Source organism: Tachysurus fulvidraco, chromosome 26 (genome assembly GCF_022655615.1).
Source record: "Tachysurus fulvidraco isolate hzauxx_2018 chromosome 26, HZAU_PFXX_2.0, whole genome shotgun sequence".
Taxonomy (NCBI): Eukaryota; Metazoa; Chordata; class Actinopteri; order Siluriformes; family Bagridae; genus Tachysurus; species Tachysurus fulvidraco.
In genome coordinates, this window is record NC_062543.1 from 5,586,416 (window position 1) to 5,598,898 (window position 12,483).

A 12,483-nucleotide genomic window follows, 5' to 3' on the forward strand; every position below is an offset into this window, starting at 1 on the left:
TTTTTAGCTTTTCTTCACTTGTGCATACAACTTGAAAATATAGCACGAAAATGTAAGCTATAAGTTTAACTTTACTGTCTAAATAAATTGTGTGTGTTCCTTTAGTTCCTTTTGACCCGGATCTGAGCCACGCTACATTGCTGTGTTGCTCGCCACAAATATGCATAAGGATTGCATAAAATTTGTCTTTACACTAATGCACAAATACTTAAATATATATGTGAGGGTTTTTAGTAAATGTACCTGTCATGTTATTTTTACATGTAGGCTTCTTGCATCAAGTTTCCGGTTAAAAACCATCATCTCTCTGTAAACAATTTTTTACTGAGCTCATTAGAAGCTGCTGTCTATAACTTTTTCCTCTGTCACAAAAATTGTAGCTTTGTATCTTTGTAGCTGTAAAATCATGACTGACAGCTCAAACATAAACTTTTTTAAAATACATTTTTAGTTGTGATTTAAGTAAAGGGGAAAGTTTACATATAGAACATATAACTGATTTTTTGTTATGTTTATGTCGTTAGTGATTTGTGTTACATTTTCTTGTGACTAATTCAGAAAGTTCTGCATTGATATTATATGTGGTATATAAATTACCAGATCACAGTAAGAGAAGATGGAACACCGCAAATGTAAAAAATAAAATTTCCACCTGACACAATTTAAAAATTTTAGACACTATTTATCTTTGAATTCATTCAGTGAATGCCAATAAACACATTTCATAACATTGCACCATTAACTGTTTTAAGTTTGGTTCATCTATTGTGTATCAAAGATATTAAAGAGGGGTTTTTGTAGAGACACACTTTCCTGTGCCAGTTTGGCACATGTTGGTACACCTCTGTATAAGAGTTTTCTCAGCTACCAAACTATAAAATTTATTTTAATTGATTTATATGTCACTAGAGGTGTTCATGCCATCAAAATAGAACTACCGAGGGTTTGTTTTGGAATCTCCCCACCACTACATAGAGTAAAATCACTGACTTGTCCCATGCCAAGCTCTACGCAGATTCACACTGCATTCAGCACACAGAGCTTCCGGGAATGAAAACAGTAATAACTTTGGACCAAATAAACACAAATAATCCACAATAAACACATGTTTACATACCTTTCAGCTGATAGAAGGTTGTCCTGTTTGCTATTTAAATGAGCTGTGTGTGTAAAAACGTTTAGCACAATGTTTTTGTTGGTAAATCTATCTTACAGTACACACGTATAATACAGTACACACGTTTTTTTTAATACACACGTTTAAAAAGCAAAATAACGTGATTAAATCATGTAGAACGCTGAGACAGTGAATAAAGGTCCAGGGCATTTAAATGAGTTTAAAACTTTGTTTTGTTCTGCCTGCCCAGGAGCTGTTCACTCCGGCGCCAGGACACCGCAGGCCCTTGGTGCAGCAGCGAAGGACGCGTGCCGGTCCCCGGCCTAGGACCTCTCCCCCTCCACCACCGCCGGTCTTCGAGATCCCCACCCGGAACCGCTTTGCCCCCCTTCGCAAGACAGACTGCGACAACGTGATCATCGGAGACTCCATCGTCCGCCACGTCCGTGCTACGGTGGCTAAAGGTAAGGCTCGCAATCACTGCTTACCTAGTGCTCGTGTTCTTGATGTATCTGCACAGGTACCTAGAGTCGTGAGCAGAAACACCAGAGCTGTGGTTCTTCATGTCGGCTCGAATGACACCAGCCTGAGGCAGTCGGAGATCCTGAAGAGGGACTTCAACACCCTGGTGGAGACGGTTCGCAGCACAGCGCCCACGACGAGGATCATCGTGTCTGGACCGCTTCCAACTTACCAGCGAGGAATTGAAAGGTTCAGTAGACTTTTTGCTTTAAATGAATGGTTACAGTCATGGTGTCAGGCTCAGAAAATACTCTTTATCGATAATTGGAATGTTTTCTGGGAGCATCCTAGGCTATTCCGTGCTGACGGCCTGCACCCCAGCAGAGTTGGAGCGGAGATCCTCTCGGACCACATCTCCAGGGCGCTGAACACCTTCTGACTGGTAAACTACTCTTTAAATTTAAATCTCAATAGCCATCCTTCACCTCAGCACATTGACACAAAAAATGCACACATAGCTCACCCTATAGAAACTGTGTCTGTTCCCCGAGCAGTGAGATCCAAAAGTAAATACACGAGAAGTTCTCGAAATAATCTTACTGTAATTAGACCAGAAAAATGCCAAAGAAACAAACAAAAACAGTTTGGACTTCTGAACATTAGATCTCTTGCACCCAAAGCACTTATTGTAAATGAAATGATCTTAGATGATGCAGCCTTACTGCACTCTGCCTCACCGAAACGTGGATTAAACCAAATGAATACATCAGTCTAAACGAGTCTACACCATCAGGATATATCTATAAGCACGAGCCTCGTCTCACTGGTCGTGGAGGTGGTGTCGCCACTATCCTTAGTGATTACCTCACTGCTACCCAGAGAACACAGCATAGATTTAGTTCTTTTGAAGTGCTCGTCCTTAATGTTACACTATCGCACATGCACACGAAGAAATCCCTGATGTCTCTTGCTCTAGCGACCGTGTACAGACCCCCAGGGCCCTACACAGTTTTTCTTAGAGAATTCACAGATTTTCTTTCAGACCTATTGGTGAACTTTGACAAAGCATTAATTGTAGGAGACTTTAACATTCATGTTGACGACACAAACGACGCTTTAGGACTCACATTCATGGACTTACTAAACTCACTTGGGCTCAAACAAAACATCACTAGTGCAACTCATCGACGTAACTACACACTAGATTTAATAATATCACACAGAATAGATGTCACTGATATAGATATCATACCTCAAAGTGATGACATCACAGACCATTACCTCATAATGTACTTGCTACCTATAGAACAGACTAACTATGTCTCACCACGTTATCGACTCGGTAGAACCATTATTCCGACCACTAAAGACAGATTCACAAATAACCTGCCTGATCTGTCTGGACTTCTTACTGTACCCTTAAACTCAAACGACCTAGATGCAATGACTAACAGCATAGACGCTATATTCACTAGCACATTAGACACTGTTGCCCCAGTCAGATTACAGAAGGTTAGAGATAAAACACTTGCACCATGGTATAATAGTCATACTCACACCCTCAAGAGGGAGACCCGTAACCTCGAACGGAAATGGAGAAAAACTAAATTAGAGGTTTTTAGAATTGCGTATGACAGTATGTCCAGCTACAGACAGGCTCTAAAAGCTACTAGGGCTGAGCACCTGAGCAAACTCATAGAAAATAACCAGAACAATCCCAGGTTTTTATTTAGCACAGTGGCTAGTTTAACAAAAAAACAGAAATCTGAACACACTATTCCATCACATTTCAGTAGTGAGGATTTTATGAGATTCTTCACTGATAAAATCGAAAGTATCAGGAATAAAATAGGTGACGATCAACATACGAGAGCAACTATTGACACAATCTCAACTAAGGCTTTACAGAACTTTACAAGTACAGGACAGGAAGAGTTAGATAAACTTATTACTACAGCTAAATCAACAACATGTTCACTAGACCCCATCCCAACTAAACTACTGAAAGAAGTGTTACATAAAGCTGGTGTGCCTCTTCTTAATATCATTAACTCCTCGTTATCTTTAGGTTACGTCCCGAAGTCTTTTAAGTTGGCAGTTATTAGGCCACTCATCAAAAAACCTAACTTAGATCCTAATAAACTATCAAATTACAGACCTATCTCACACCTTCCGTTTATGTCTAAAATACTTGTAAAGGTTGTGTCTGTTCAACTGAGCTCCTTCTTACAGGAGAACAACATCCTTGAAGAGTTTCAGTCAGGTTTCAGGCCCCATCATAGCACAGAAACTGCACTTGTTAAAGTTACAAACGACTTGTTCTTAGCTTCGGACCAAGACTGTATGTCACTATTAGTTCTACTTGACCTTAGTGCTGCATTGGACACTATAGACCACAACATTCTTCTAGATCGCTTACAAAATTACACAGGTATTCATGGACAGGCTTTAAGTTGGTTTAGATCCTACCTGTCAGACCAATACCATTTTGTAGAATTAAATGGTGAATCCTCCAGTTTATTACCAGTTAATAATGGGGTCCCTCAAGGATCAGTTCTCAGACCTCTTCTTTTCTCTATATACATGCTTCCATTAGGGAACATTATTAGAAGACATGGGATTAGTTTCCATTGTTATGCTGATGACACACAGTTATGTATCTCATCAAAACCAGATGAAATAGCCACAGTGTCCAAATTAACTCAATGCCTTAGAGAGATAAAAGACTGGATGAGCTGCAACTTTCTATTGTTAAACTCCGATAAGACAGAAATACTACTCATAGGTCCAAAAACCAGTGCACAGAAACTATCACAACTTAACTCCCATTTAGAGGGATGTACTGTTACTAGTAGCTCGACAGTGAAAGACCTTTGTGTTATATTAGACAGCAACTTGTCTTTTAAAAATCATATCACCCATACTACCAAAACAACGTCTTCCACCTTAGAAATATTGCCAAGCTGAGAAACATCCTGTCTGTATCTGATGCTGAGAAGCTAGTCCATGCATTCATGACCTCTAGACTGGACTATTGTAATGCATTACTGGGTGGTTGTCCTGCATCTTTAATAAATAGGCTACAGTTAGTCCAAAATGCAGCTGCCAGAGTTCTCACTAGGACAAGAAAGTATGATCATATAACCCCAATTTTATCATCTCTACACTGGCTACCTGTTAAGTTTAGAATTGACTACAAACTGCTGCTACTTACGTACAAGGCTCTTAATGGTTTAGGTCCCATGTATCTAACTAGTCTTCTAACACGTTACAATCCTTCACGCTCTCTGAGATCACAAAACTCAGGACTATTGGTAGTTCCCAGAATATCTAAGTCTACTAAAGGTGGTAGAGCGTTTTCTTATTTAGCTCCCAAACTTTGGAATAGTCTTCCTGATAGGGTTCGGGGCTCAGACACACTTTCCCAGTTTAAATGTAGATTAAAAACTCATCTCTTTAGTCAGGCGTACACATAATACATCCTATAGTATCATGCACTAGTACATCAGACCTGCATATTTTTATGAACAGCAGATATGTTAATCCCTCTCCACTGCTTCTCTCTTTGTAACCATCCCGAGGCATCCAGACATTGTACCAGCTCCCAACGTCCTCTGTGGGACGAAGCCTTTGGACGTCCACTGAGACGAGGCCGACTCTAAGAATCCTGAGACATCTTCACTTAGACTCTGTGATACTAAGGAGATCGGAAGTCCATGATCCTTACACCAATACAACATTTAAATGACTGTATATTACAATCACACCCCCAGTGTCACCCATATGAGGATGGGTTCCCCCTTGAGTCCGGTTCCTCTCAAGGTTTCTTCCTTCACCAATTTAAGAGAGTTTTTCCTTGCCACTGCTGCCTGAGTCACCTCAGACTTGCTCATAGGGGGATAAATACATACACATTGTGAACTATATACATCTAATAATAACCTAGAATTTTTATTCTGTTAATTCTTATTTCTTTTATTATTCGTTATTTCCTTTATCATTAATTATGTCTACCTTCTGCTCTATGTTTATGTTCTGTAAAGCTGCTTTGAGACAATGTCTATTGTAAAAAGCGCTATACAAACTTGAATTGAATATTAGAAATACAAATTTCAGCATTATCAGTAATTTGTGTGTGCATTTTCCTTGAGAACCAAGCAAGTTGACTTGGAATTGTAATTATTACTGTGTAAGTTGCTCATTTATTGTTGATTTATTTTGGATGTAATAATTTTTTATAAATTTTTGTTAATTTATTACTATTTTTGGGGCCAGATCCATAATGGCATTGTTTGTGCTTGCAGAATAAATCATGTTACTTATAACACACAACTTGCAGGTAAAATAAAGTGCAACTCAACAGCAAATGCAGTGTAACAGTATAATTACATGTATAATGACATAACTATTACAGCTCAGGCTGGTTTAAATGGAGATAAATCTGTCCTAAATATCAGACAAGTATGTAAACTAGACCATCCACATTGAGATGCTCAGTAGAGGAAAAATCGAGCTGGTGGGTTATTATCACATAAACAGCTACTGTGGAAAAATCTTTAGGGCTAACAATGTAAAACACACACACACACACTTGCTACACGAGTAATGATTAAATAATCAGTAATCATTTAACTGTAACTGATGTGTGACATGATCCGTTATTCCTAACTCTTACTATAACATGAATAATAAAATATTGGCTATAATGTTTCTGATAACATATAACTAAGACTTTATGACTCAACATGGTAAACATCTAACCCTTCTCTCTCTCTCTCTCTCTCTCTCTCTCTCTCTCTCTCTCTCTCTCTCTCTCTCTCTCTCTCTCTCTCTCTCTATCTATCTATCTATCTATCTCAGTACTTGCAAGTAATCTCACTTCTTATGCATCTTCTATCTTCATCTGGCTTCATACAGATGCAAAGCAAAATATTTTGTATGCATTTGTGTTGCAACAGATTTCATGCACTGATTTCAGTATTGCTTCAGATTTGTTTCATTTGTTTTAATCCCAGTAAAGTTAAATGCTGACTAGCATTTTGTGTGTGTACGTGTATATCTGTGTACTTTAAAAAAAATTTTTTTTTTTTTAAATTTTTTCTGTAATCTAAATTCATAAATGCCTTTTAGCATGGTTCTGTTCTGACACATCATAAGTGCACATCTGTGTAGAAGGAAAGCAGTGTTTCTGATACTGTCACCTCATTTTTACATTTTAAGGGCATTTCATGCTGAACCACACAAATTAGAAAAATCTACACATGCTCATATAACATTTAACAAAACGCTTAACATTAACCCACCCACCCAGTATCATGCACCATGAAAAGCTAAATTTTGTTTTATGTACTTTTCAGACCGGTCCTGTGGAAAAACATAGAGATGTTGTACTACGATGCTTAATTGTCTACCTCTCGGAAAATCCTGAGAATCTCATCAAGCATTATCAGGTGTGCATCTGAAATTGATCAACCATTAAGTTGGGCTCCAAACCTAAATAAACAGCTTACATTGGCATGCAAACGTTTGGGAACCCCTTTTAGAAACTATAAAAAAAATTAATAAATTTAACAAAACAAGAGTTTGTTAAAATCTTATTTTTTTTAAATTATTCACATTTTCACAGATTTTGCAAGTGGTTCTCAAGCTTCACATGTCACTATACTGTATATAAATCACACTGTATATAAATCAAAACAGTGATATTAATCAATCATTATTTCAAAAATCATTTTGTGTGCAATGTATTTTTACCACTGAACAATACCAAGTGATGTTGCTAGTAAATGCACTATTATTATTATTTTTAAAGGATACTCATTGGAACGAGGAGGAACTGAAACTGCTCACATTGAACATCATCACGAAAGGTGGCTCAACAGATGATCCTTTACAGACTGGAATAGTGCTGGAAGGCATAGAGGTGATGACAGGGTTGACAGGCATTGCAAAGGCTTGCGTTTTTCTTCATGGACTGATCTTTGCGATTAATCTCAGCTACCCCAAAGATCTCAGATACTCTTTTGAGTTTTTTCAGAAGATCTTGCTGGAACTTGACAGTGGCAAACTTACTCCAAATGTTTACTCTCTGAAGAACAAGCTTTTTGTTGAAATTATTGTGTTCTGACCATTACGACTCAAAATATGTTTGAGTCACAAGACATGATTAGCACAAGACATCAGGTTCTAGTACAATGTTAGTCTGAAAGTTGTTTTAGTTTTAGTGTTATCTCAGGAAGTTTGTTGCATATTCACAAAAGGAAAGTTTGGAAAAATGTGAATATATTAAGATACATTGCAAAGAGTTTGAACTTTGATTGCAATCTCCGTAACAATAACAAACTAAATAAAGTCATTTAATAGTTCAAGTAAAACATGATATTTTCCCATTGCTCTTATTTCAGTATTGCTTATACGGTTTCACTTGTGCAGTTTCTTTTCCCTAAATCATATGATGTGAATGCTGGTTCTGACATATTAGTGTGTGTGTGTGTGTGTGTGTGTGTGTGTGTGTGTGTGTGTGTGTGTGTGTGTGTGTGTCTGTTTGTGTGTGTGTGTGTGTGTGTGTGTGTGTGTGTGTGTGTGTGTGTGTGTGTGTGTGTGTGTGTGTGTGTGTGACTTGGGAAGTTTTTTTTTCCACAAAGACAAAATACACTTTTTGCCAGCTGCCTGTGTGCTACATATCATGCATTGCTCAGACACCCTGAAAAAATAAATCACATTTTAGATATCACTTTAGCAGTAGTAGTAGTAGCCTTTATTGTCACTGGTCACAGGTACCAGCGAAATTAGCCATCAACCTGCTAGCATGTCCTGAACTGTACCAGCCTCACTTCCTTTGACTTAAGTTCAATATGGTAATGCAGAGCCAGTGCTGTCACATGAGGCTCAAACAAGAAATTGACTGAGGTTGGACTGCATGCCTGAATGAGTTAAAATGAGTATCAAATTAACGATAAACTTTAACAACAGAGACACACGTACGCAGTTTATTTGTCACGCTGCTGTTTTTGTTTCACGCTCTAGCAGTTAATAAACACAACTCCATGCGTCTTGCGGAAGAACATTGTAACCGGCGCTACTTCCTTCGTTTATGACTATGGACGAGTCACCCAGGTCCTGTGCTACTCCACAGCGGCGGCGACCCGCTGGACTAAAATAGTCCGAAAATAAACACTTATTATAGGTGTACCATGGTGATTCAGGATACTGACTCCAGTACTCACTGATATGGTTTGGGAATCGGAACAAATCTAGGTAAAAGGAAAGAAGTGTGAGAGAAAGCTTTGGAGCAACTTAGTTGATTCACAACACTACATAACGTGTTCTCACTCTGCGTGTGTTTCGCGCTGGATGACGGTCGTGCTGAGCGGTGCAGGTACAGAGGAGAAATAGAAGAAGAGAAGATGACAGCATTTGTTAAGGGGGATGTTTTCATTTTCATCCTTAGCACATAAATATTATACCACAAACTACGGAGTATGTTTTGGACATTATTTAACTTGTAAACGAAGAACAAAAATTTTAGAATGACAACATTTCTTACTCCAAGTTTGAGGGGTGCTGAGCTCCTTTTTAGGGGTGCTGGTTAGCCTCGCCCATGGCAGGAACAACTTAGGCAATTTCTTTCAATAATTACAAATCAATATTATATTTTATGTTGGTTTAAATTGATTAATCTGACTTTTTTTTATGTAAATGAGCTACATGCATAAGCTAATTTCTTTTGAACAATTAAGAATGAAAAGAAAAGAACAAAAATACTAAATAAAGGATGAAAATTTTACACAGAAATTACTGGAATTAACATATTTAGTAAAGCCATAAATAAAGTGCACTACAAAACCAGCTTGCACAAAACAGTCAGTAAACGAAAAGTGATGATCTGCACACAGAGCAGTAATATAGAGACAGGAGTGAATCATGTAGTTGTAGTTGAGCTCCACCTAATCAAAACACGTGTGCAACTGTGTCTAACATTCACCATGAGATGAATTTTTGAACGTTTATTCTTACAACATGCGTCTCACCCACAGCACTTCTTCCTTGTTCTACTGCACATCATTCAATCAGCACGTAGTAGCGCCACCGGCGCAGCCAATAGGAAGCGCGCTCACATTAACGCAGGATTGCGTTTAAACAACCATCGAACTTTAATACTTATCGCCTTATATATACTGCTGAAAAAAAATGAAGGGCACACTTCTATTACACACTGGATCTCGATAAACCAAATATACAAGTAAAAACTAAATACTTCTCTAATCACAAAATCCTCTGTCTGAAATGTCAAAACTAAATATTCAGAAAAACAAATTCTTCTTTACTATGTTGATCTACAATTTACTACACAGCAGGAATTCGCTTTGTTATTGTCGCAGTCTCTTGTTTCACTCTGATTGGACAGATCCAAGCGTGCACTTATTCAATATTTTTGAATGACGTCAGAAATTCTGCGCATCCACTTGTTTGCATTTAAATTTAATCTCCAGACTGAGGTCCGCGACTGCTTAAGAGATTCTTACTCTGATCTCACACTGACTTTAACGCTTCTAATCATGAGTGGAAACGTTGATTCAACAGAAGTAACCGAGATATCAGGTATTTGTCTATCATATAGTCAGATAGCAAAAATAATCCGAAAAAAAAGTTTCTTTTGTTTTTTCATTTATTTTCCACTCAGGAGGCGAGAAAACTCGAGAGAGCTGCTGCTAGCTTGTTGATGATGACAATTTTTGAGTCCTTAATATTTATTTATTTGTTTGTTTGTTTGTTTGTTTGTTTGTTTGTTTGTTTTACAAATCATTTGTTAATGTAGATGGATTAATGTGTTAGATAGCCGCCCTGCTAACTAGTTGGCACTAGAGATCAACTATCACAATCTAGTTAGCAATTGTCTAGATTTATAAACATCTATAGTTCAATAACACTGATCTCCTACCTGTTGTTTACAAATCATTTAGCTGCGACGGAGGTCCGGATCAACCTAAGAAACTTTCCAAGCAACTTGTGGCATTTGGTGACTGATCCTCAGATTTGCTCAATCTGCTGGGATGACAGTGGGGAAGGAATCCTGATTTGTCCAGAGGCCTTCAAAGCTGAAGTGCTATCTGCAGACAACAAGAAGATGATCAAGTATTTCAGGACGACTAATTTCATCAATTTTGTTCGTCAGCTTAACCTCTATGGCTTCAGAAAAGTTTGCCCAGATTACAAGATCTATGAAGTGAGCTTCATACAGCACTACTATAACCCGAACTTCAAACGGGCCAACCCGGAGCTTCTGGTCAAGCTAAGGAGACTCACACCTGCCAACAGGGTCCAGCTTGCAGCTGGGCAAGAAGTCTCCAACCACCCAAGTCCTTTTCGCCCGATGCTGAATGCACCTGACATCTCTGCTGTGGTCGGTCAGTAGATGTTCAGAACAAGCTATAATTTATTCTTTCATTTATGTATTCATTCATCTTTAGTAACTGTTTTACCCTGGTCAGTTTCAAAGTAAATCTGGGTGCTCTGATTGGGATGTCAGCCCATCACACACATTCACATCAATATGCTATTTATTAGCATAACCAATTAATTTCCTGGCATGTAAGGGGGAGGGATGTAGGAGGAATGAAATCTAAGTACATTAGAGGGGAGAAAGTTGGGTATCAAATTTATTTCAAAATCTGAAATTTCACATTGACAGAAGTCCAGAAGATGGACACTAAGAGCTGTATTATAATTTTGTTTCAGAATAATGTATTGGTGAGATGTGGTTAACATGTTACTCAACAGTGAGCCGTTTGTCAGCCTTCATTGTTTTGTGTTCGTTTTGTTGCAGAGAACCATTGCTGTATCCCAGGCTCCATGGATTCCTCCCAGCAAGAAGTTGCCTCCTATGCTCATTGTGGCTATTATCCTGTGAGAGCTGAGAAACTTTTTTATTTTTTGTTTGTAGAAATTGTCAGTGCAATTATTTTAGCCCATGTAGCTACAATAAGGTTTGGTAGGAATGTACATCTAAAACCGTAATGTGTCCTGTAACACAACATTTTACCTCTTATTGTCCAGGACTACTCATTTAGCCACCTCCAGTACGCTGGCCAAGATCCAATCATGCAGTCAGCTGATGTCCAGGACTTCTTATTTAGCCACCTCCTCTACACTGGCCAGGAACCAGATCCCAGGACGAGTGACATGAACCTGGGCAGTGTATTTGATGCAGAAGATGAAATGTAGGTCAGGTTATAAAGACAGTATTAAAATACAGTTAAGTCAGATTAGATGATCCTCCATCATTTGCAACCCCTGTGCTAATAGTGTGTGTGTGTGTGTGTGTGTGTTTGTGTGTGTGTTTTCTCCATATTCAGGCTGCTGCTTTCTTCACTCTGCTCGCCAATGACTTATTGTGAAAACTGTTAATTATCATTAATTATCATTAAGCCATCTCTTGAATTTTTGTGAATCATTTATTTATTTATTCATCCATCTATTTATTTGTTTGTTTGTTTGTTTGTTTGTTTATTTAAAAAAAAGACATGAAACATGCTCTTGTTGAGTCATTTATTATATCAAATGCAATGTGATATTTGTATGAATTTAAAATTTGTACATCAGTCTAATTATAACCATTGATATTTATGAATATCTATTTAAGAAAAACATCGAATGTATTGATCATTCCTTTTAGATTTAAATATAAAATCGCTGGTACATTGACAGGTATTATTTTAATGCAAATTTAATGCAAATTTAATTGCACAGAAATGTGGGGCCTGATGCATGAAATGTACTAAATGATTTATTCAACAAAGTAATTTATTTTTTGTAGCTTCTATACACTTATTTGGTAAAGTTTTGGAAATAAGTTATGAACAACGTTCTAACGTTTAACAAAAGATCTGAAAAAAGAATCAATG

The 12,483-nt window shown here is 37.8% G+C and overlaps 1 protein-coding gene across 2 annotated transcripts; it reads left to right on the forward strand.

Moving 5' to 3' along the window:
• The first annotated feature begins 10,022 nt into the window (after positions 1-10,022).
• LOC113635062 (heat shock factor protein 5-like) lies at positions 10,023-12,098 on the forward strand. 2 transcript variants are annotated; one of them, XM_047809531.1, is made up of 5 exons: positions 10,023-10,180; positions 10,543-10,986; positions 11,406-11,485; positions 11,636-11,803; positions 11,935-12,098. In XM_047809531.1, the coding sequence occupies exons 1-4, from the start codon at positions 10,138-10,140 to the stop codon at positions 11,801-11,803; spliced, it is 735 nt and encodes a 244-aa protein (XP_047665487.1). In that variant the 5' UTR covers positions 10,023-10,137; the 3' UTR covers positions 11,935-12,098. The 2 variants fall into 2 exon arrangements, with proteins under 2 accessions (XP_047665487.1, XP_047665486.1); XM_047809530.1 differs by having other exon boundaries at positions 11,636-11,799; positions 11,935-12,095.
• Positions 12,099-12,483: the final 385 nt, after the last annotated feature.

Coding starts and splice junctions, on each gene's coding strand:
- LOC113635062 (XM_047809530.1), top strand. CDS start 10,138: ATGAGTGGAAACGTTGATTCAACAGAAGTAACCGAGATATCAG. Junction 10,181..10,542: donor AGAAGTAACCGAGATATCAG/GTATTTGTCTAT, acceptor CAAATCATTTAG/CTGCGACGGAGGTCCGGATC. Junction 11,800..11,934: donor TTTGATGCAGAAGATGAAAT/GTAGGTCAGGTT, acceptor CTCCATATTCAG/GCTGCTGCTTTCTTCACTCT.